Source organism: Mesoplodon mirus (genome assembly GCF_964341445.2).
Source record: "Mesoplodon mirus genome assembly, chromosome: 16".
Lineage (NCBI taxonomy): Eukaryota > Metazoa > Chordata > Mammalia > Artiodactyla > Ziphiidae > Mesoplodon > Mesoplodon mirus.
In genome coordinates this window covers 28,813,416-28,836,801 of record NC_138992.1, presented here as the reverse complement: position 1 = coordinate 28,836,801, position 23,386 = coordinate 28,813,416, and the positions used below count along the sequence as shown (strand labels likewise).

General features: G+C 36.6%; 1 protein-coding gene across 1 annotated transcript in view; it reads right to left on the bottom strand.

Annotated features, from left to right (window-relative positions):
• ANGPT1 (angiopoietin 1) overlaps nt 1-23,386 on the bottom strand; it is a gene marked incomplete at its 5' end in the record, with an annotated part of 246,556 nt that overhangs the window by 23,855 nt on the left and 199,315 nt on the right. The window contains one exon of the mRNA XM_082600829.1: nt 15,892-16,058. Coding sequence (XP_082456955.1) covers nt 15,892-16,058 — 167 coding nt within the window. The remainder of the gene's footprint in view (nt 1-15,891; nt 16,059-23,386) is intronic.

Genomic DNA, 23,386 nt, shown 5'->3' with positions numbered 1-23,386 from the left:
CTGATATGACAGCTGTCACATACAATCTAACAAAATTGTTTCAAATGAAGTCAAAGACAACTAAGTGCTACTAGAGCCATCTTACGGAAAAAAACGAACAAACCTTTTGACCAACCCAACATATCTCATATACATGAGTCCATTCTATTGCATAATTCCCTCCAGAAACAGGGCATTCATTTTAAAGATCTGTTTCAATGCCTCCATCTTCTTTGTTAGAGGATAGAGGGCTTGTTTTCCAATGCTGAATCTTAGGACTGTGATCTCTGTTGGAGGAGGCTGTATTAAATAAATCTGTCATTATGTGCCACACTATTTTTTGTATGTTGGAGATATATTCTGTTACTCCATTGTCCATAGGTAAACAGATTACGTTCTTATTTGCGATAGCCTTTCAATGAGTATGTAAGAAAATGATAGGAAAATATATGAAGCAAAGTTGGTGCAACTATAAAAAAAGAGTGAACATATGCCAATGACAAGAGAGTTGTATGACAATGATCTACATTCATAGTTATGAATCTATAAGTAGAAGGAAAAGTTCAAAAGAAGTTTCAAAAGAAAAGAGGATGTAAGTAGGAAGATTAAAAGATCTAATAACATACAGTTTGACTAATTAAGAATTAAGGACATGATACAGATTGAGAGATACTTAAAGAGACATAAAGATCAAGAAGACATAGGTGGGGCTTCCCTGGTGACGCAGTGGTTGAGAGCCTGCCTGCTGATGCAGGGGACATGGGTTCATGCCCCGGTCCAGGAAGATCTCACATGCCGTGGAGTGGCAGGGCCCGTAAGCCATGGTCACTGAGCTTGCACGTCTGGAGCCTGTGCTCCGCAACGGGAGAGGCCCCAACAGTGAGAGGCCCGCATATTGCAAAAAAGAAAAAAAGAAACGAAGATATAGGTGGTTTGGTACAAAGTAAGTATGAATGAAGAAAATAACTGACAATAAAGTCATCAACCAAAATTTTCCTCCTTTTATCTCCCCAATCCCCCCCAACAAACACAAAAAATATAAAACATTAACTTCTAAAGAGTAGGACTGTGTCACTGTATTTGCATACGTGTGCCTATAGAACTCAAGAGATAGTATAACAGAAAAGAGTTTGGAGCTTAATTGTCTGGGTTTAGAGTGTAGCTCTTATCCTTTCTGACCCTCAGTTGCCTCATCTGTAAAATGACTCTAATAATAGTAATGTCTTTCTAATATTGCTGTGATAACTAAATGAAGTAATACATATAAAAGCCTTGAAGAGACTGTCACATGTAGAGTACTTATGAATATTAATAAAAAATTAAACAAAGAAACCAAACTTCCCTAACCAATAACTATAAACTACACAGAAGCACGGTAAACATGAGCTATATGAATAAGTCTAAATTAAACAAGCAAAATGAATATGATATTTATAGACATACATAAGCATATTGAGAGTGATGAAAACTGTGAGATAGACATGGAGCTAATTAAGACATGTATGTAGGCAATAAGCTGGAGAAATTCAAGATGAAAAAGACCAACTTTCTCAAATCCATAGGTCCCATTTCCTTTGAAAGTTTTCCTCATTTTTATATGGAGCAAGCAGAATACTATGCACAAAGAACAAGAAACCAGAGTCCCTTTGCTGACTGACTACCTAATTTAAGGTCTACATTATTTTGAACCCAGATGCCTGAATAACAATCCTTTAATTCAAATGTTTATTCTTTAATAAAGTAAAATTCCAATCTTTTGAGAATCCTAAGCTTTTCTTGCCATATAATAGGGTGCTTTATTGGCTGAATCCAGCACGTGTATTTTTTTTTAAATATCTTTATTGGAGTATAATTGCTTTACAATGTTGTGTTGGTTTCTGTTGTACAACAAAGTGAATCAGCTATAAGGATACATATATCCCCATATCCTCTCCCTCTTGAGCCTCCCTCCCACCCTCCCTAACCCACTCTTCTAGGTGGACACAAAGCACCGAGCTGATCTCCCTGTGCTATGCAGCAGCTTCCCACTAGCCATCCATTTTACATTTGGTAGTGTATATATGTCAATGTTACTCTCTCACTTCATCCCAGCTTCCCCTTCCCCCATTGTGTCCTCAAGTCTGTTCTCTATGTCTGTGTCTTTATTCCTGCCCTGCCACTAGGTTCATCAGTACCGTTTTTTTAAGATTCCATATATGCAGCACGTGTATTTTTTTTTCCCTTTCTTTACTCATAATTGGTACTTGGAAAAATCCTTGAAAAGATCACCCATTCTAACCTATCCTTTAATTCGCATCTTTACTTCCTGAAACCTTCCTTTATGACACTGTCTTCCTTAATTGGCATCATTTGTTCTCAAATGGAATTGAATCATTGGGGAATCACCAGAATTTGTGTAGTGTATTAATCTAACCATTATTTAAGAAGGAGTACCTTATTTGCTTCTTAAGCTTCGGAAGCCCTGATGTAGATATGTAATTTGATAGATATCTTTGAACATGTTTAGTGGAAGATGTGCAAGTGTGAAAACTGCCTGAGACAGCAAGGGTCATGGGAATCTGTGTTGTGATTAAGAAAGATACATTTCCAGAGTTACAGAAAACCTCAGCCCCAAATAATGAGAGACTTCAGAGAACCCAGTTTCACTTATTCCCTGATTCTATTACGATTGTTTTATATAGTATGTTTTCATTATACATGTTTAAATTTTACACAAATTTTTCATCTAAGTTTTGACAATATATATTTTAATGTCCCTTCCTTGACTTACAAATATTAATATAATGTAGAACTTTGATGAAAACGAGTTTATCAACCACCCAGGTATTCTCAAACTCTTGACACACAATACATTGTTTACAGCGACTCGTTTCAAAACCCCAGTAAAATACAGTTCTCAGTTTTTCTCAGTGACATGATGATTGCATTTGTTCAAAATTCATGATAAATTCTTCTTCCATAAAAACAAAATAGTGAACTCACACTCTGTTGTCTCTGAGTGCTTTTGCACAGTGCTGAAAGAGTACACTCTACTCCATACATTAAAAAAACAAACAAACGATTTTCATGAAAGCTGTGACAGTGAAACCATACTTCTCAAAGTTCAGAAATATACACTGTAGTGATTCTCTGTTTTTAGTTCTAAATAAAAATAACGTTCTTCTAGTATTCCTCCCTTTTCTAAGGATACATTAAAAAAAATGAGTGCCAAATGAATTACATGGCACTAAAGACCCCTGTAAAGAACACACAGTCCCTTAAACTTATTTCAGTTCCCTTGGCGTCACGTGTGGCTGACACAATCAGTTCCGAGTGAGTGGCTCACTGACCAGACCTCTTCTGGTGCCTAAAAGACCAGGCTGACAGCCATCTCAGAGAGTTTATGGGTTTGCTTTTTTACTAAAAATTAAGTCAGGACCTTGTAAAACTTATGATTGAAACTGGTAATTTTTTTCTTTCTTTTAGTGTAAACAAGTTCAAGGGAGGTAATTTGTTCTCCTTTTTATTTCTGTTTAAAAAGCAGCAAGAAACTTTCTTTCCAGTATCCCCCAAGGGAAGACAGAGGAAGAGGAAAGGGTGAGTAGAATGCTGAAAACCATTGAGAGACACTGTCTGAGGTTTTTTGCAAAGAGGAAATACTTTCTCTTGTTGTACTTGGACAACGTGTTGCTATAAGTTCTGCAAATAAGGCTCCAGCATGCATAAACAGATTCTTCTGTTGACCAAAATCATCAGTGTACTTATTTCTCTCCACAATTAATGTAAGACACAGTCCAAACTCCTTATCATGTAATATGGCCTTCGTTTTCTGTAGCACAGCGAACCTCTACATACAAGATACTTGCTTTTGTCTAACTAAGGCAGGCTCTCTCCCACTTCTGGGTCTTTGTCCACGTTGCTCCTTCTGGCTGGAATCTCAAGACTTCCCTCCTACCACTATCCTCCATATATGCCTCACGAGAACTTACTCATACTTCACAAATAACCAAGAATTTCCTCCACGAAGCCTTTCCTGGTCCCCTTCAGTCTCCTCCAATGTACCCCAATCCATCCTCAACCCTAGCCAAGTTCACCGCTTTTCTTTAGTGCCCAACTATAGCTTAATTCCAAGAGTTCTTATTGTGGAGCTAAATCATACAAAAATGTGAGCAAAATTTTGTGCTTGTTCATTTATTCTGGGGAGAAGATGTGTAGCTCCAGCAAATTTTTGAAAAGGTCTATGATTCCTTGATCAAAAACCAAAACAGTACAAAACAAAAAACCAAACAGGCATGCTAAAACATACTGCAGCTGAAACTTTTACTTTAAGCCAACTATCCCTCCCATGTTTTCTTCCTTCTCTTCAACTATTAGCTCCACAAGACCAGCAAGGATGATGTGTCCTTTCACTGTCATTAAAGTGTTATTTCTGCATCAGCATCACCTGGGTGTACTTGGTAGGCTTGAGATACCTAGGTTCTATCCCAGGATCAGAATCTCTGGATGTGAGATTCAAAAACCTACACTTTAGACAAACATCTTAGTTGACTTTATGCACACTCAAGTTTGGAAATAATTGAGTGCCAGGCAAGTAACAGCAACATGATAAAAATTTGGTGGCAGGTTGACTGGATAAATGAATGAATGCAGACTCTGATTTCAAAAGAATTGTAGCAACTTTTAAGAGAGTAATTTTAGTGAAGTTATGTAAATTAAAGCAAAACCATATCCAGTTAAGAGACAAATAAAATAATTATGAATATTGGACAACTACATATTTAATAATTATTATTTATTAACAAGCCAAGGAAATATTGACTTAATGTCTTTAAATATCAGCATATGTTCTAGGTTAGGTGATGTTAAAGAAGCATACAATATTCAGATGTAATTATTCTGCTAAGAAAGAATACTAGGTGTGCTTTAAAAATCAGATTATAAATAGGTACAAACTATTCATTTGATCTTTAACACATCTGCTATTTTTAAAGCATAGTTCATTAAAATAATTATTTTATAACAATGTTGTGACCTCCAGTTGTTTATATAATGACTTCTGATCTTCAGATCTGGAAAATTCTCTCTAGAATTGATCATAAGCACATGTGAGGGAAAAGAAGTGTTTTTCATTTGCAGCCTAAAAATGAATAAGACTAAACTTATTCTTTACCCAGGTGTTTAGTTGAGCTTCTAATTGAGGCAGGTAATAAAATAGCATTTTTGATTCTTTCAAAAGAGAATGAGTAGACCAGCATAAGCACTGGCATTTGTAATGTCAGTACCAAAAGAGACATATCAAAGCACTTTGCAAATATCTGACACGGAGTAAATGCTCAATTAATATTAAAGTTGATTGTTATGATGATACTATCAGCACAGAATTTATAGTTGAGCATTTAATGTTGATATTTGTTGATACTTGTCATAATTATTTTAAATGGTTTTATAGCTGCTTCTGGTTGAAATGAGTAAAGGCTCTCGAAAAGAAATAAATCATCTAGACAGAAAAAGCACTGTATTAGTTACAGGGTAGTCAATATTTTATATTGTCATTTTCATCATTTAAAAATTTTTTACTCAAAAAGTATAATTAACTAAATCTCGTACTTTCTGATAAGCTCTCAGCTATTTAACCGTGAGTTCTAAAAATATCAAAGTTTACTGTCAGCAAGTGGCAGCTATCAAAATTGCAGGCAGGGCCTCCCTGGTGGCGCAGTGGTTGAGAGTCCGCCTGCCGATGCAGGGGATACGGGTTCGTGCCCTGGTCCGGGAGGATCCCATATGCCGTGGAGCGGCTGGGCCCGTGAGCCATGGCCGCTGAGCCTGCGCGTCCGGAGCCTGTGCTCCACAACGGGAGAGGCCACAACGGTGAGAGGCCCGTGTACCGCAAAAAAAGAAAAAAAAAAAAAAAAAAAATTGCAGGCAGAGTACCTAGTCCTTGTAACCCACAAACTACTTACTGGTGACAGCAACACAGCATCCTTTTCCAGGATTAATTGGCCTAGGGAATAAGGTATGCTGTGTGTTTATTTTATTTCATTTGCTTGGCATGATGCAATATAGAAATTTTTGCCTAACTTTTACAGGTAAAAAATAAATAAATCAACAGAAGAGACTGCAGTTGAATAGATCAGGGAAATGAATCTCATCCAAGCGACAATCCAAGAAACTAAAGGACAGCACTTTATTAAAAACCTTACATGGAAACTGTCATATGCTTCCATTCTATATCATAAACCTCTGAGGGCAGGAATTTGACTTGATCTCTGAATTTCTAGCATCTATATGAATAATTGCCATATAGTAATTAGTTGTGTTTGTTGAATGCACGAAAGATATCTTTGTTGATGTGTCTTTCATATATTTATTAGAAAGTGCTTCCTTTCCAGACATATGCCAAGCATTGTGGAGAGGTCCCTGCCCTCCTAGAGGTGGCAGTTTAATAAGAAAGAATCACCCATTACAACCCCGTGTGATAAGGACTTTGATAAAGGTAGGCACAGAGCACAGGGAGAGCACACAGAAGGGGCTCCTTACCCAATCTAAAAAGCAGAGCTCTACAGTCTGAGCTAAGACTTAAAGGATAAAGAAAATCAAGTCAGGAAAGAGGTTAAGCTCTTAAAGGATAAGGGTTGAGTTTTGTGGATTTGTCTCACCCACATGTCTTGCACATTGTTGTTGCTCATATTTATTGAACAGAGTAATAAAAACACTGAGTGAAAAAAAATTGATTGGGATGTGAGAAAAGACTATGCAGATGGGCTGCCCTTAGAGACTAAGTCCTAAGTCTCTCACATATGACTAGTTGTCTGGCTCTCCTCTTTGCTCTTAGCATCATACTTCATCATTATCCCTTTACACTCTGTGCTTAAACAACATCTTACTACTTGCAGTTTGCCTAACAAGACATGCTGGGTCTCACTTACGAGCTTTCACATATGCTATTCACTCTTCTATCTCCAACTTGAACTATTTCTTCAGCTAATTCCAATTTATGTCAACTTAGGTTACCCCTTGGAGGCTTTCCCAAGCCCCTAAAATTGGTTAGGCCCCCCTATTCATGCCACACTTGTCTTTATCTCCAAACTCACTGTGTTCACGGCATTGTAATTGTCTGTTTGTCTGTCTACTGTCTATCCCTTCCCCTAGCCCCATCACACATGAGTATAGACATGTGTGAACACACACGTACATGACTGTACTGAAATATCTCTGGATATTTTACCTTAGGATAGCACATAATAGAAAATAACAAATATTTTCTTCATTGAAGATAGAGCCTTCATCTTTTCAGTGGTGGCCAACATTTAGGAGGACCCCCAGCAGTGGGATCACAGGACATCTCCCTAAATTATTTCCTGGAAGCAGCATTACCTGATTCTAGCGATTTCTGCCAACCTATAAGTTTCTAGGACAGCAGTTGTCTGAGTCCCAGCATTACTCATTCTGGAGCTGGAATCCTGGGAATCCTTAGACCTAGCAGCACCAAGGCATTTGTTTTTGTTGTCTTAGAAAAATTTAAGACTCTAGAGACTGACATTAATCTGCATTAAAGTCAAGAGATTTCCTGATCTTTATAAGGCCTGACGAAGGTACAGAGTGACTCTGTAAGACCATGCCTTCTTCCTTGTAAATATTTCATCTCAGTCAAGGAGTATAAAATACAAATTTTGCTGAATAAAACAATTCCTTCTAGGCTTCCCTGGTGGCGCAGTGGTTGAGAGTCCGCCTGCCGATGCAAGGGACACAGGTTTGTGCCCCGGTCCAGGAAGATCCCACATGCTGTGGAGCGGCTAGGCCTGTGAGCCATGGCCGCTGAGCCTGCGCGTCTGGAGCCTGTGCTCCGCAACGGGAGAGGCCACAGCAGTGAAAGGCCTGTGTACCGCAAACAAGCAAACAAACAATAAAACAATTCCTTCTCTGTTTTAGAAAGTATAACCACAACAAAAATTGTAGTCTAAATAAAAGTAATACACCTCCCAAGTTGGAGAAATTATTGGAAAATACAAATAAAACTACTTAAAGCCTTAGGTTTGATATCTAGGCTAAAAATTCAAGAGGGTAGAAACTGCCAGGAGATTCCCTATATATTTTTTTGCCTACCTTGATCAGTCCAGAACTGCTGTAAGAAATAAATTTCCTCTTAGTATTTCAACACATCTGCTACTGGTTCCAGCCAGGACAATGCAGCCCAGAGGATCAGAGAAATGAAAAACATTTCACTAAAGAGTGAAACAAGTTTTGCAATACCTACAAAAATGCAGGGCTTAAATTTAGGTGGGAGGCTCAAGAGAATTCTTTTCAATCCACACTGATTTGTTTTGTCCTTGAAATATACACATGGCATGGGAATACTTTAATGACTGAAAAAAAGGATTTTGGAATTAAAAAGACTTCATCCTTACATCCTCATTTTACTTCTGAGGACCTGAAACTTGGAAAAGTGAAGTAACTTGTCCAAGGTCATTCAGAAAAGTAACTACAGATCCAAGTCTAGAGTTCATGTCTCTTGATTCCCAATACAGTATTTTACCCATTACATAAAACTGCTTCCCAATAAAGATCTTGGCCGAAAATAAACTTTGTGCAAAAAGATGTTTAATGGCCAAATTATTTTCAAGTTTTTTTTTTTGGTAATTTTGTTTAAACATCTTATTCATCTCTTCATGTGGCATCTCTTCCAGAATGAGGCTTTAGCATAGCCATAGTTCTACCCTGAAAGTATCATTCATCCCCAACAAATAATGAGATAATAAAATGAAAAGAAAATCACCAAACTGTGAATTATAAATATTATGGTAAGATTATAATTATAATCTAAAATGTACATTAAATAGTGAAACACTATCATTCAGACTTCGTGAACCAAGTTTCTATTGGTTCAAAGAAGGGCTATCTTTAAGCTTGTCATTATACTATCTGTGATAGAGGATTTATTAATTGAGTTAATATAAAAAGACAAAGGAGGGCTTCCCTGGTGGCGCAGTGGTTAAGAGTCCACCTCCCGATGCGGGGGACACGGGTTCGTGCCCAGGTCCGGGAAGATCCCACATGCCGCAGAGCGGCTGGGCCCGTGAGCCATGGCCGCTGAGCCTGAGCATCCGGAGCCACAACAGTGAGAGGCCCGCGTACCGCAAAAAAAAAAAAAAAAAAAAAAGACAAAGGAATTAACTTTAGGGAACAAACTGTAACCAAGAATGGAAAAAATTAACATGTAAAGTCACTTGATAAAATCACACGCAGAATTTATCTCCAATTGGTAAATCATTACTTTTACAGATATGATAATATAATACAATGTACTCTACAAATGTCTGAGGCACTAGCAAGGGGGAGGCCGAAGGGATATTGTAGTAAGTCCCCACAACCACTTCAATCACCATAGATCAGCTTTATGTGTTTTATAACTTATGACATTTTGTAAGAATCTTCTTTGAGACTACATATTCCATTGTAAAAAAACCCCGCAAAACTTTAAGTGATTAAACTTAACCCAACCAATAATGGGACAAAATGACCTTTTGTGCCTTCGGATGTAATAAAATGGGAAGTACACAGTATCGTTTATTTAGCATTCTTGTCAAAAAGATTTAATTTGAATCTCATCAGGAAGAAATAATCAGATAAATTAATAAAGAGACATTTCTGAGGAAAACTGATCTGCATTAAAGAAAAAATACTAATGGCGAGTGTGTGGTAGGTAACTGCTCTAGGTAAAAGGTGACTAAAGAGATCGCAGATGCAGTGAGTGAACCTGAGCTGGGTCCTGAATCCAAATAAGTAAATAGATAAGTACCAATCAGTAAAAGACATTTTTGGGACTGTGGTTGAGGGGTTGGATTTCAATATAGAAACATACTAAATTTTTATTGAATAAATAATAAACTTCCTGGGTGTGATAAAAATTGAATTAAATAATAAAACATATCTTTCATAGTCATATGGCACTTGTTTGTCCAATACAAAGTATGTTTGCATATTCTTTCTGATTGGATCCATATAACAAAATGGTGAGAACTACAGGACAGTGGACATTATTCCCACTTAAAGATGAGAAAATTGAGGTATAAAAGTATTAGGTGACTTGCCCAAGGTATTGCTAGATTGTGTTACTGTCAAGTTGGTTAATCTGAGAACTGTGTTTCTCAGACTCTCCTTCTTTGTACAGTTCCAAGTTAGAGTTGGCCCCAAGAGGACTTTGTATGAGATTTGAAAGGTGGAAGTAAAGCAGTGGTCCAACTCAGATTATCATTAGGCATGGTGATTTTCAGGGTCAGAGTGCCCAGCAGTTCTCAGCTTGTGCTCTCTTCCACTCTGCATCCAGCTTGCCTCCCCCATGCTGGCAATCTATCCAGACTCAACACCAGATGCCTGATTGCACAATCCTAGGTAACGTAGCTACGGCTTTTCTTAGATCTCCCCTGCTGTGAGATCTAAGCTGGCAGCTGGATTTGGTAGCTGGACGTGCCGGGTTTCTCGAATTTTCCTGCTGGCTCCAGCTTGTCCACTGCCACACTGGGGTTCATGTATATGTGTTAGTGACCCTTCCTCTGATTATCCACCTTCATCTTCCAGACCTTCACTTTCCCAGCTCACCTCACATTTGTGTAAGGTGGAATTTGTATAATAAATCCCTTATTTCCATAATACTCATCATGGCTTTGTTTCTGTAACTGAACATTGACTGATACAACCAAATTGGCTTTATGGATAGTGAAGCCAGACTTCACTATTTAATAGCTTCCACATCTTCTGATTCCTATTCCAGAGCTCTTTCCAGTAGATCACAGCATCTCCCTAAACCCACAATTAAACATTTATTTCTTTTAAGCATTGGATGTGGTGGCAGTTATGTATTTGTTTTTTAACTGTAAGTATTAGGCCCAGCAAAGACCAGCAAAGTTTTTATGAGAAGAAAAAGGTCACTGTAAGCCCTAAACTGATGGAAAATCTTACTGAAGTACATTTTTAGGGAGATCAAAATTGAATCATTTATCAAAGAATTGAAGGGGAAAAAAATAAAAAAAGAAATGTATACATAAAAGTAATTTTATTCTAGTGAATAAGTTTTGAGCTGCAAGGAGCTTTATAAATACTTTAATTTATAGGACAGAAAATTGAGAGATGAGATGTGTCCGCAGACATTCAGATTATTAAAGACAGAAGTGGGGTTAGAAGAAACATATTTTATCTCTTAGAATACGTGCTTTGAGTGTATTTAATTCCAGCAATTAACTGATGGATTTCCTTTTATTGAGGTATGGCCAAAAGGTGGGCAGTTAGAGATCAAAGCTCAAGTTGTGACTTCTATTCATATTAGTACTTGTGACCTTATGCGAAATACCAAACCTCAATTTTCTTATGTAAAACAAGGTGCATAGCTGGTGCATAGCATGTATTCAACAAATATTAACTATTAACTATTAGCAATAATTTGGCTGGCTTAGGTATGTATCTTGAATTTTGATAAAAATGGTTTCCATATTCTAGAAACTTAGAAATTAGTGGGAAAGATCATACACACAGTTATTTAATAAATACTTGTTAATGACATAATAGAATGTGGATACTGGATAGTTGTTCACAGACTGTTATGCATCTATGGGACCACAAAGCATCCAAATTGACCTGAGAATGAGGGTGATGCATTTCTCTGGGAAATCAGTGTAGGGATATTTATAGGTGAATGATCTTAGGATCGATTCCTGTGGCAGAGTGAAAAAAGCAGTACTGAGCAGAGGGAGAAGCTGCATGGGCTCACATGCAATCACAGTGAACATCTCAGCTAATCTCGAGTGAAATTCTGGACCTTGGATAGCCTTCAGAATTGTCCTGAATTAGGGCAAGTGGTCCTTAATAGACTCCTATACTGACCAGTCATTGGATGCAATCTGTCTGTAGGAAGGAGCAGTGACCTTGAATGAGATGACTTTCTTCAGTCATAGGCATACCCAGGCAGGGGACCTTGGCTACAAGTTGTTAGCCAGCAATGTTCCCAGGAAGTGGGAGAAGGAGTGCTTCAGTTCTGAAGGGAGGATACAGATGAGCACATCGGAGCATATACCATAGTAGGAATCAAGGAAGACTTCCTGAAATAAAGGAAAATCTTAAAGATTTAGAAGATGTACCCAAAGTTGGGTTTATATGTATAGGGTAAGGATATAGCATAAACAAAGGCGTGGGTGGTAAAGGGAAATTGCAAGTAGTTTCTGGATCATAATCACAATAAAGGGGTATCTGATTGGGTGAGGTTGGGGGAACAATATGATAGTAATAGCTGAATAAGTAGGTAGGACCAGGTCGGGAAGAGTTTTAGGTGGCAGACTTTAACCTGTAGATATTTGAACACTGTTGAAATATGTGAAGGATGGCAGAGCCCAAGTCAGATTGTGTTTCAGAAAAAACATCTCAATAATAGCGTGGAAGATATATTTGAGAGCATCAAAGGCTTTATAACCGTCTGTGTGTTAGATGACGAGGATCTGGATAATACTGCCTCTCTAGAGGAAGCATTTAGTAATTTCAGGTTGATTGTGTGTTACTGCACATGATGTGTTTATCATAACACTCTCACATTATTGTTTTTTTTCTTATTTATATTCTCTTTGGTTCTACAGATTTTATTTTCTGAGGAAATCATTTGGACTTTCCTTGGAGGATAAAAGGAAAATATGTGAATTACATGTACATTTGTAAGCTCATCAATCTATTCACAACATTTACTTTTAATCAATATGTGTCTAGAGCATGAGAAAGATCTATTTAACAAATTTTTTGGTTTATACATTATGGCCACAACTATTACAAGAGTTTTCAAAATATGATTTCTATTAAGATAAAATATTTAAAAAAAGAAAACTCAAAAATTTCTGAATTTAATTTGAAAGAGGAAAAATATAGAAAATGTAAAAATAGAAGGAAAAAAACCCACCATGAATTCCATAGTTTTGATTTTAGTTGGAATTTAGTTGAATTTGAGCAGGTCAATTGACCAAAGCCTCATCAAAGTTTCTTCATCTTTAATATGTGTCTAATAATACCTAGCTCAAAATTCATTGTAAGGATTAAATGATTATAATATTAAAAATCATTTCATAGATTATAAAATACTACACAAGTGTTAGCATTAATTCCTTTAATAATTTATCACAACGAGGCATCCTAATTCAGAGGGAAGAGAAATGAGAAAAAGCACAGAAAAGCAAAGCTAGATACCTGGAGTCCTGACTTGAGGCCACCTGTGGTGTTACTGGGCCTGGAGAATCAATGCTGGGTGTGAGCGAAGATAGAGGTGGAGAGGGAAGTCTACAAGTGTGTAGCTTCCCTTTTCAAGCTTCTGCTTGATTTTCTTTGAAAGAGTGAATAATGCCAGTTTATAGTGTGCTTATTTTAATTAAGCTTTCACCAGAATAGGCATAATGTTTTAATTTCTCATTTGATTCCAATGTGAATCTTAATATTTAACTGCATGAGAAGGTGATGATTACAGATCTATTTTCTGCTGGGTCTTGGCAGGAAAGAGGGCCAGAGCCACCAGCTTTATTACAGTAACATTACAGAGTGGAAACCACACCTAACTAGGAAGGAGCCAAACATCCCATATTCAAGTTTTTTTCCCTCCTTGGACAAAAATATTACATATTTCTGAACCTCAGCCTTCTTTTCTTTAAAACCAGAGGTTTGGAATTAAATGATTAAGTTTCTTCTGGATCTATAATTCTGATTCTCAAGGTTCACAATTCTCTCAAGAGAGAAAAATGGAGATCTCAGAGTGTACACCTCACTTTAGTTTTTTGATCACAGATCTGCATTATTTAGGTGAAGATCAGAATTATAAAGATGTTCAAGGACCAGGAAATGCTCAGTGAGGGCAGTGGGCATTTTAAGAGGAGATAAGTGTGCCTTCCTCACGCAGATGCCAGAATGACATTCATACCACGTACCCTGAAGCCTACTTCAGATGCCTCCGACCCTCCTAAACCTACCCACTCTTTGCACCCTTAATACCACCCCAGCCTCATAAGCGCGTGCACGTGCACACACACACACACACACACACACACACACACAAAGAACTGAGAGACATTTTGGAAAAGAACCAAAGCAAATTCTTCAGGAGCCTAGAAAAAAGACTAGACTAATTATTTGCTAGTCCTATTGTCAGGCTGTCTGACATTAGCCAAGTTTCATATAGTTTCAAGTTTCAGCTCAAAACATTTACATAAGAGTACCCCTGATGTTTTACAGTGGTTTTTCTTGTTATAAAACTCTCAAAATATTGACCTCCTTGGAAACATTTCTTCTTACAGTCCATTGCATTTTATAAATGTCTCTTCTTTGGTTTCTTGAGTTGCCATATGCACACCCTCTCTCCCCACGAGACTATCAACTCTTTAGATCTATTTCTCATCTTCTGTTGTGGTGACATCATCACTGTTTGTTAAGAAAATGATTATTATGTCTCCAAGGATCCAATCCCACACATAATCCATTAAAATAAAATGAGATGTGTTCATAAAAGAATTGTAGATTTAAACTCCTAAAGGATGGCATGTTTCAAAAAGACAAATAGCAGCAGAAACAGTTGAACTATGAGGAGATGGCCACACAGTTTGGAAAAAAAAGCATAAGGCCTTGGTCGCTGTCATTGCATTTTGTTTGAAGCAGTGTGCCAACCCTTTAATGCACACAATCGTGTTTCCAAGACCAATGTAGAGTAGCCACGATATCGAGAGTTTAAAATCATTGCAACCCTAATTTACTGTTTATCTAATTTACAAAACTGAGTCACACACCATTATTAAGGACCTGCTATGTGCCAAGTATTGCATTTATGGGTACTGATATAAAAGTAACTGAAATATACTTCCTGTTCTCAAGGAAGGCCAACCAGTTTATTTAGTGACCTAGTTTGTAACAAAGCTAAACTGTGAGGTCTGGGAGACTAGTGACCTCATCACTGACTGCAAGTTTGCCAGTGCCTAGTAGAGTTCCGGGAACACAGAAGTAATACAATAAGTGTTTGTGAAATGAATTTACCACCCTGCATTACTTGATTAACCATTTTCTTCTAGTGTACAAGCTAATCATTGAAAAAAAAATCAGAGATGTTAATAATTAAGTATATAGTCTATTTTTAATCCACAATGATGTGTTGTGTATGTTGATGCCATTACTTGGATTTATTTTTGTCTCTCACATTACTGACCAAAAAATTCTAAATTATGCCTCACCTTATTTTTTAGTAAATCATTCAAACATAAAATTTTACTCCTCTTTTGTCACCTTCAAGATAATGTAAAAAATAGTTTAAGAAAAGTAAATAAGGGGAGTATAAGTAAAAAAATCTTTTGATAGAAGAAAGTATTTATTTCAAGCCCCTGAGATTGAGTCAATTCCCTGTCATTAGTTATATATGTATAAATTCACTGCACCTCCATAACAATAACAGCAGCAATAAAAATAACAATAATATCATGTTTGAATTAATTCCTATCCTCTAGAATTTAAGCCAACATCAAAATAATCAGTCTGTGAATAAATACACTACCATGTGTAAAATAGCTAGCACAGGGAGCTCACCTCAGTGACGACCTAGATGGGTGGGATGGGGGGTGGGTGGGAGGGAGGTCCAAGAGGGAGGGGATATAGGTACACATATAGCTGATTCACCTCATTGTACAGCAGAAACTAATATGACATTGTAAAGCAACCAATAAAGATGAAAAAAAAAATCAGTCTGTGAAAACTGAAATCTAAAGCTTTGAAGAGGTCTTTACAGGGTTTTTTTGCATCCCTTTGTCATAGGCCTAGACAGCCTGATTTTCATTTTGAAGGATAACTTTGATCATTTCTTTTTTTCACACTTTTCCATTAAAACTCTTAAATGACTAGGCCTGAGGCAGTTGAACACCACACCCAAGAAGGACCTACCTGTAATTTTGCTTTTCATTTCCTATGTGGAATCTGTCATATTGTGAATAGGCTCGGTTTCCTTCCCAGTCCATTAACTCGATTCTTAGTGTGTACTGCCTTTGACTGGTTATGGCAAAAATAAACTCATTCCCCAGCCAATATTCACCAGAGGGATTTCCAAAACCCTGTGAAAGAAGACACAGATGCAGTTGTTAATTCAGAGAGAAGCTCTTTCCATGTTTCGTATTAAGTTATGTTCTAAACAATTAAAAACATTCTTTAAAGGTAAAGATAGTTCTTTCATATTTTTTTTGGTTCTTTCATATTTTTATACACTTTCTTCGATTACTCACTCAGTATTTTTCTGCTATGTTTCCCCCCATCGAGGCTCATGTCTAATTCTTATTACAGTAAATTCTGATATACAAATCTGTGTAGATGAGATGGGTTTTTTTTTTGTTTTTTTTTGTTTTTTTTCCGGTACGTGGGCCTCTCACTGTTGTGGCCTCTCCCGTTGCACAGCACAGGCTCCGGATGCGCAGGCTCAGCGGCCATGGCTCACAGGCCCAGCCACTCCGCGGCATGTGGGATCTTCCCAGACTGGGGCACGAACCCGTGTCCCCTGCATCGGCAGGTGGACTCTTAACCACTGTGCCACCAGGGAAGCCCGATGAGATGTTTTTGAATTAAATGAATCTGGCTAATAGGTTTAACCAGTAAATGCTTCTCAATCACAGCCTGCTTTTGAAAACGTTTCTAAAATACTAGTTAACGGAATATTTTCAACATGGTTTAAATATTTTTCCATGAATATCATCAGCATAGTATCAGACAAGTTATTTAACAATATTAGTATTATTTTTGTTATTATTATTCACAAGTCAAATTACGGTTAGAAAGTAACAGATTACTAGACCCTTAACTTCTCTAGCTTTAACATTTTCATTTTTAAGTAATAATAAGCAAATCTGTAAGTCCAAAACTGTAATCATTTAAATACTTCGCCTCCATAGATGAGGATTTTGAGGCAGAAAGCTGACACTTAAGAGCTAGCGAGTGAACCTAGCTGGCTGCTCTGCCCCAGAACCTCAATATGGTTCCACTGTTCTCTTTAGGGCAATCCCAGTCACTGTTACTGTGTTCAAAATAGTTTTCTTTGTGGAGTAAAAGAAAGTACACAAAAGAAAGCTAACTCTTAATGTTGGCTATGTTAGTGATAGGAAAATTTAAAACCCTAGGAAACTACTGGCATCCTAGACTTTGGGTATTCATAATTGCCTAAGAAAGTGTTCCTTGGTAAAACTTGAAGTTCAGTGTAATTCTTGATATATGGGTTTGTTTTACTGACCAGACTATGAACTCCTTGAGGACAGAAGCTGTGTTGTATTTGTGAATCCTCAAAGACTAGTAGAATGCTGGCATACACTGGGCCCTCCATATGTTTCACTGAAGTTCAAAGAAAATGGAAGAAAGGGAGGAAGGAAGAAAACAAAGGCTATAGCACCCTGCAATTGCATTCAGAGAAGTAACCTTAATACATAATTCTTGTTGTAGGTAATTTGGTTGTGTCTCAGGGGTATTTCTTAAAGTGCCCAACTGAATCATAATCACTGGAGCCCTAGTTGAAAAAAAATATTCCTGGCTCCAATTTGAATCAAGCTATCTGAGAGCCAGTCCATAAATCTGAATCTGAACAAACTCTCCGTTTATCTTGTGCACATTCATGCTTGGAAGACTTGGAGGTGTCCAGTGATCACATAATATACTTTGATGTTGCAGAAAGAAACATATTCTGGTTCACTGAGGTATTCATTAATAAAAGTTTTATTTTATCTGTATTAAGAAGAAGTATGAGGGAAGTACTAAAATAATCACAGCAATCCTCATTTTCTCAACACAGAAGATAGAATTTGGAAAATATTTGTTTCTTTTCATATTTAATGTATATCAACTTTACAGAATTACAACTACAGTAGAAGTGTTCTTAACTGATTTCTCCTTTAACCAACTTAACATATGAATCATTATTCTCCATTCCTTACTTAAAATATATTGATGCCCAGAGTACACTGAAAGTATTAAATACAATTGTGCACTACTGTCTGCCAACTGAGTGACTTACCAAAGGCCAACTGCATTTGGTAAGTCTCAAACTCATTTATGCCAGTTCTGTTATTGTAATGATAAGATTTATAATGTTATGTAAGTAAGTTAAATATTAGTGGGGAAAGAGGAGCTTTTGTTCTGTTTTGTTTTTTATAAAAACTAATTTAAATATTTAGATTTGCTCAATGAAAGCAAATCACTAAAAAACGTTTTTGAGCTATATGTTGTTGCAACAACTCCAAAAGACTGAGGAAAATAATAAAACTTTAGAGGATTTTTAATGTACATTACTTTGTATATGCCTTACTTGCTCTAGTTTAAAAAAAACAGAAGCTAGAAATTTGATGCATTTGATTATGGGAAAGTTTTATGAAAGAGCCACTGACTCAGAATTCCAAGCTTTGAGCCTACATTATAAACACATGGGTAAATGAATGTATATTTTTTATATTTCAAAGAAATGTATTAGCATACAGAGGTACACTTTTAAGGTTATTCCCCAATTTAGCTTAGTTTTTGATTAACTGAATACCCTTTGTCCAAATTGCAGTGGGTATATGCATTCCCAAAGATCATCTACCTGTAGCTCAGAGTACAGGTAGATGATGAAGTCCATACTCCAGTGCCTCCTTTCTTCTCTGTTCCTAAGATGCTCAAGTCACACTTTGCAAGAGTCCCACAGTGGCAGGAAATCTTAGAGCAATTTAAGATGTGCTAAGAATTTTACACATTTTTAGGGCAGCTGGTGCTTCATACCAGGGAGAAGAGCAAAGCTTACCTTCTCCAATGAATAAGCAAAGCAGAAAGTTACAGGGGACTGAAAGTCAAAGAATTAGCACATTCTCAGTTGCAGCAGCTACGGGGAAGAAAAAGAAGACTGCTTGGATTCTCTTTGCATTTCTTCTCAGCTCAGACACGTCAAAACTCTCTCTACAGCCACTTGATTCCCTCTTTTGTGTATCCAGTTAGAAGAGATTCAGTAATTGTACTAACTGTGAATAAGGAGGGTGGGAATGATGAAGTGCTAAGTTTTAGATCAAATATTTCCATGCTGTTGAAAGTGTTGCAAGGATAAAAAGCTCTCCAGCTTAGTGAAAAGTACTGTGATCTCCAGCGAGCCTCAGAAAAGGAGGAGCATTTGTATCATTCCTCCAGAGCCTCCATTCCCCTCTTGGCATGCAGTTTTGTACCCCTCTCTAAGCGGAGATTAACAACCCTTCCTAAACAGTTTGCTTTTTCTGACTGAAAATAGAGGAAGAAGCAACTGAAAAGAAAGCAATGAAATTTGCTTTCATAAACCAAAATTTTATTTCATGCACCTTCCCAAAAAACTTTCTAAATATGCTGTATTGGCTACAAGGAATCAACATGACTGTTAGAGAGATAGTGTAGGGAAGAAACCTTCTAATGGCTGAGTGCAGTGATGCAGAAACAACCATTTCATCATAAAGATGAAAAATTCAAGAAAGAAGGGGAAATGGGTTCCTACATTAGTAAACTGTCTACTGGCTAGTTTATCAGGCCGGCCACGAATCTGACACCTAGGAACAAAGACTTGGCTTTGATTAAACAACTTCTACTCCCTCTCTCTGCTCCAATTTGAAGGCTTGCTCTGTCACACATTTGCTGTTACTTTTAAGCCTCAGTTTCCTTATATGCAAAACAAGAATTTAAAATGTCATTTCCATATATACTGTTGCTAGAAAAAAGTGAGATAATATACCTAAAGCATCTATCTCAGTGCTGATGCATGAGAAGCACTTAACAAAAATCTAGTTGTTTTTATTATAATTAGAGGATATATCACAATATATAGTAATTTTCTGTTTACTCGCCTATCTCCCAAGAGACTATAAGCTATATGATGTTAAGCAGGTTCTTTTCTACTCTGTATGAGAAAGGGAACAAAAATAATCCAGGTCTTGTCTTAGCCTGAGAATTAATAAGGGGATATGAACCAATTCTTTAAATGGCTTTCAGATGCTAGGAACTAATGTATTCTTATGACAAGTTGAATATTGGTTTATACAAATGAGTACTGTCACTTTAATCCAAGAAGTTAATTATTAAACAAGAAATTTAAACCAACTGGTTGCAACTGGGGCTAAACTATGACACAAACCATAGTTTGTGTCTACAGATTATCTTCTTACTCTTGTTTCTGCTTTCCTAATGCTAAAGAGAAGCTGTCTTCTTCAACTCTACTGTGGTCCTATTTTTTAAAATCCCTTTCTCACTACATTTCAAAAGTTTTAGGATCTACAAAAGAGGTAATTTTTGAGATCTTAAGCCCATGCTAATAAACCGATCATTCTGACACTTACTTTCAATTGGCAGTGCACATCAGAAAGAGCTGTGGAGCTTTTTCAAAATACAGATGACTTGGTTCCTGTATGGAAGTTCTGACTCACTATGTCTGGGGTGGTCTTAGAGATCTGTACATTTAAAAGGTTCCCCAGGTGAATGTGCTGTGTACCAAAGGTGGGGAACCATAGGATTATGATGTAGAATAACTATTCCGAGTGCAAATGAGAAAAAAGAAATTAACCAGATCAAATTACCTAAGTGATACGAGGGAAGAGATAAAACTTCATCTTCATATTGAAGATATTAGGAGTTAAGTGTTGATTATGTACTATGGGGCTGTCCTTGAAAAAATTCATATTTATGCCTGAAATACAGAGATGACCAATGCACAAACAAGCAAAAAAAGGTTTACACATTATTGTACACATAACAGCTTACCACAGGTTTATATTTTACTCCAAATAAACAGCTTGCAACATTCATAAGAATAAAAGTAAAATATACAAAATTCAGGGCTGACACTGAAAAAGGAGCAAGTCCTTATTGAATAAACAAACAATATTCATAAAAATAGAATTTCTTCCTTTTTATAAATAAAATCCAAGGATGCTATGACATATCCTTTCATGAAAACTACTATTTAGTTACATCAATCATAATCGTATGAAAGATTTTGATATCATAATTCAGATAGATTGTTAATCAATTTTAATTCTCCTTCAGCTCTTTAATAAAAGGCAAAAGACCCTGGAATTTAGCTTAAACTAATACTGACTTAAAATTGGCCTTAAAAACCACATTTTGCTAAAAAAAAAAAAAGCACACAGGGGAAAGACCAATATTCATTAGTTTTTGCCAAAATCTGCAGAAATGTTCAGTTTTGGTTTGTATTTTTCCAAGTTAATAAAATAATTGTCTCTGATACTTTATTTGTTTTGTCTGATAATGCTCGTAGGAAGTGTTGACTTTTTATAGCTGAAACAATTGAAAACAGACACAGTCCATGTATCCTATGGATTTCATCTCTTTTCATAAAATGATTAAAGGAAATAGATAAGAAATCAGGGTTACTGAGCTGTGGCTTTCCAAAGGTGCTTAATATACAATTCAATTGTGCATCTCCTCTAACTGCTGAGACAGCCCAAGAAAGATCAGAGGATGATTTATTTCAGCATTTTAAATTTCTTATATATTTTTCTCCTTTTAATGCGAAGAGGTTAAAATGCAGTTGAAAATGTGCTCTTAATTTCTTTCCAGAAACAAAGAACTCCCAGAAGGTATTGTGCTCAGCCTGAAATACTTGTGTCAGTAGGAAGCTCTGTTTATATGGGTAATTGTTTTCAATACAAAGACAGGTTGTCTCCAGGGCATTAGTCACTACCTTCTGTAAAGTTAGGCCACTGGGGTACTGTTTGGAACTCCTAGCTTGATTGGGCTTTATATGCAAAAGTACTGCTGGTAAGTATTATTGCTGGAGGCCACTAAATGGTATCCTTATGGCTTGAAGGAGTTAATATAGTTCCCTAAGTGCCTCATTAAAAAAGCCCACTTCGGACTTCCCTCTCAGCAAACATCTTTACAAATCCATAAACCAGGTTTTGCTTAATCTCCTCATAAGGAAGTTTAAGTGAAAACAAAGCTTAGGTAAAAGATTTTGTAGGCTTAAAACCAATGTTAAGAATCAAATAAATTACAAATCTTCCATGTTGAGAGAGGTTTAAAAATTATAATTATATATTTGTAATTTCATGTGTTGGTAATTTTAACATATTGTTCTGGAGACCTTATGAAGCAAGAGTCAGCCCATCGATGTCAACCAGAATGAAGGGAAGGAGGGAGGAAAGGCAGAAAAGAAGAAGGGATGAAACTTTATTTCTACACTCAGTGCCTGAGAAAGAAGTGAAGCGTCTTACTGCATATAATAGATCAGGGAAGACTGAGGAGGAAGTGGTACACGCCAAGAAGTTCTTTTTCCCAAAGGGTGTACACCCTAGCAGCAAGTTCTGATTCAGGGAGCAGAAGTGGGTGTGATTGATAAGCGTCGGCATAAGGGGTCTATATCCATTCTTTGTGGAGTCATTATTTTGTCTTTAGGTGAAAGAAAAGCTCTTGAGGAAACAACCGAAACGCTTTATACCATGTGTTTTGGTGAAAATTAACCAAGTTATAACATATAATAACTTATTTTAATTAAAACAAAAAGACGTCATCAGACTCATTTTTGCCAAAATGTTTCAGAAGTTTGGAGTTTATCTCATTTCTGACCATGTAGAATTGACACTCGTATGATAAACTGTTCTAGTTTGAATAAAACATGATAGTCTTTCTACTTTAAAAAAAGGAAAAAAGATAAAAAATAAATAAAAAAGGGAGAGGAGTAAACTTCACAAAAGTTTGGGGCTTTTGGTTATTGTGAATAAACAATAATTCAGTCCCATGCCAATAATTTTAAAAAGTACTTAAAATATATACATTTGGTAAATGCTTATAAGACATGAATCAATGCCATCCTTCATACGTCAGTCTCTCTTACTTAATGTGCCTAGTTTGTCAAGGCAGCAGATGCTTACAGCTAGTAAGTCACCCACCATTTTGGAAAGTCACTGTGATGACAACTTTATATCAAATTTTCTTTTACCATTAGTATTAATAATCATGTATTTCAGACTTGCCAGAATCTATATTTATAGTCTAATTCTCAGATAACTTCTTCACATCTCATTTTAGTAGTGAAAATAATCATGATTTAAGGTGACTGCAAAATAATATTTTTGCCAGAGTTAAAAAAAAATTTGCAGTCTTTGATGTTTTAATCTTGGATCATGATAATACTTACTGTTTACTGACAATTCAATGTGCCAAGAGCTTTACTTATAGCTAATCCTCACAATATCCCTGCAAGGCAGATGAGGTACTATTATTAATGTACTCTTTTAACAAGTGAGAAAGTTAAGGTATGGGTTAAGTGATTCGCCAAAAATCACTCCATTTGTAAGTGGCAGAGTAAAGACTAGAACAGTGCATGTGCAAGACAGGAAGCCATGTCTCCAGGGTGACCCCAGAACCAAGAGTCTTCAGTCTACAGAACTCAAAGAATAGA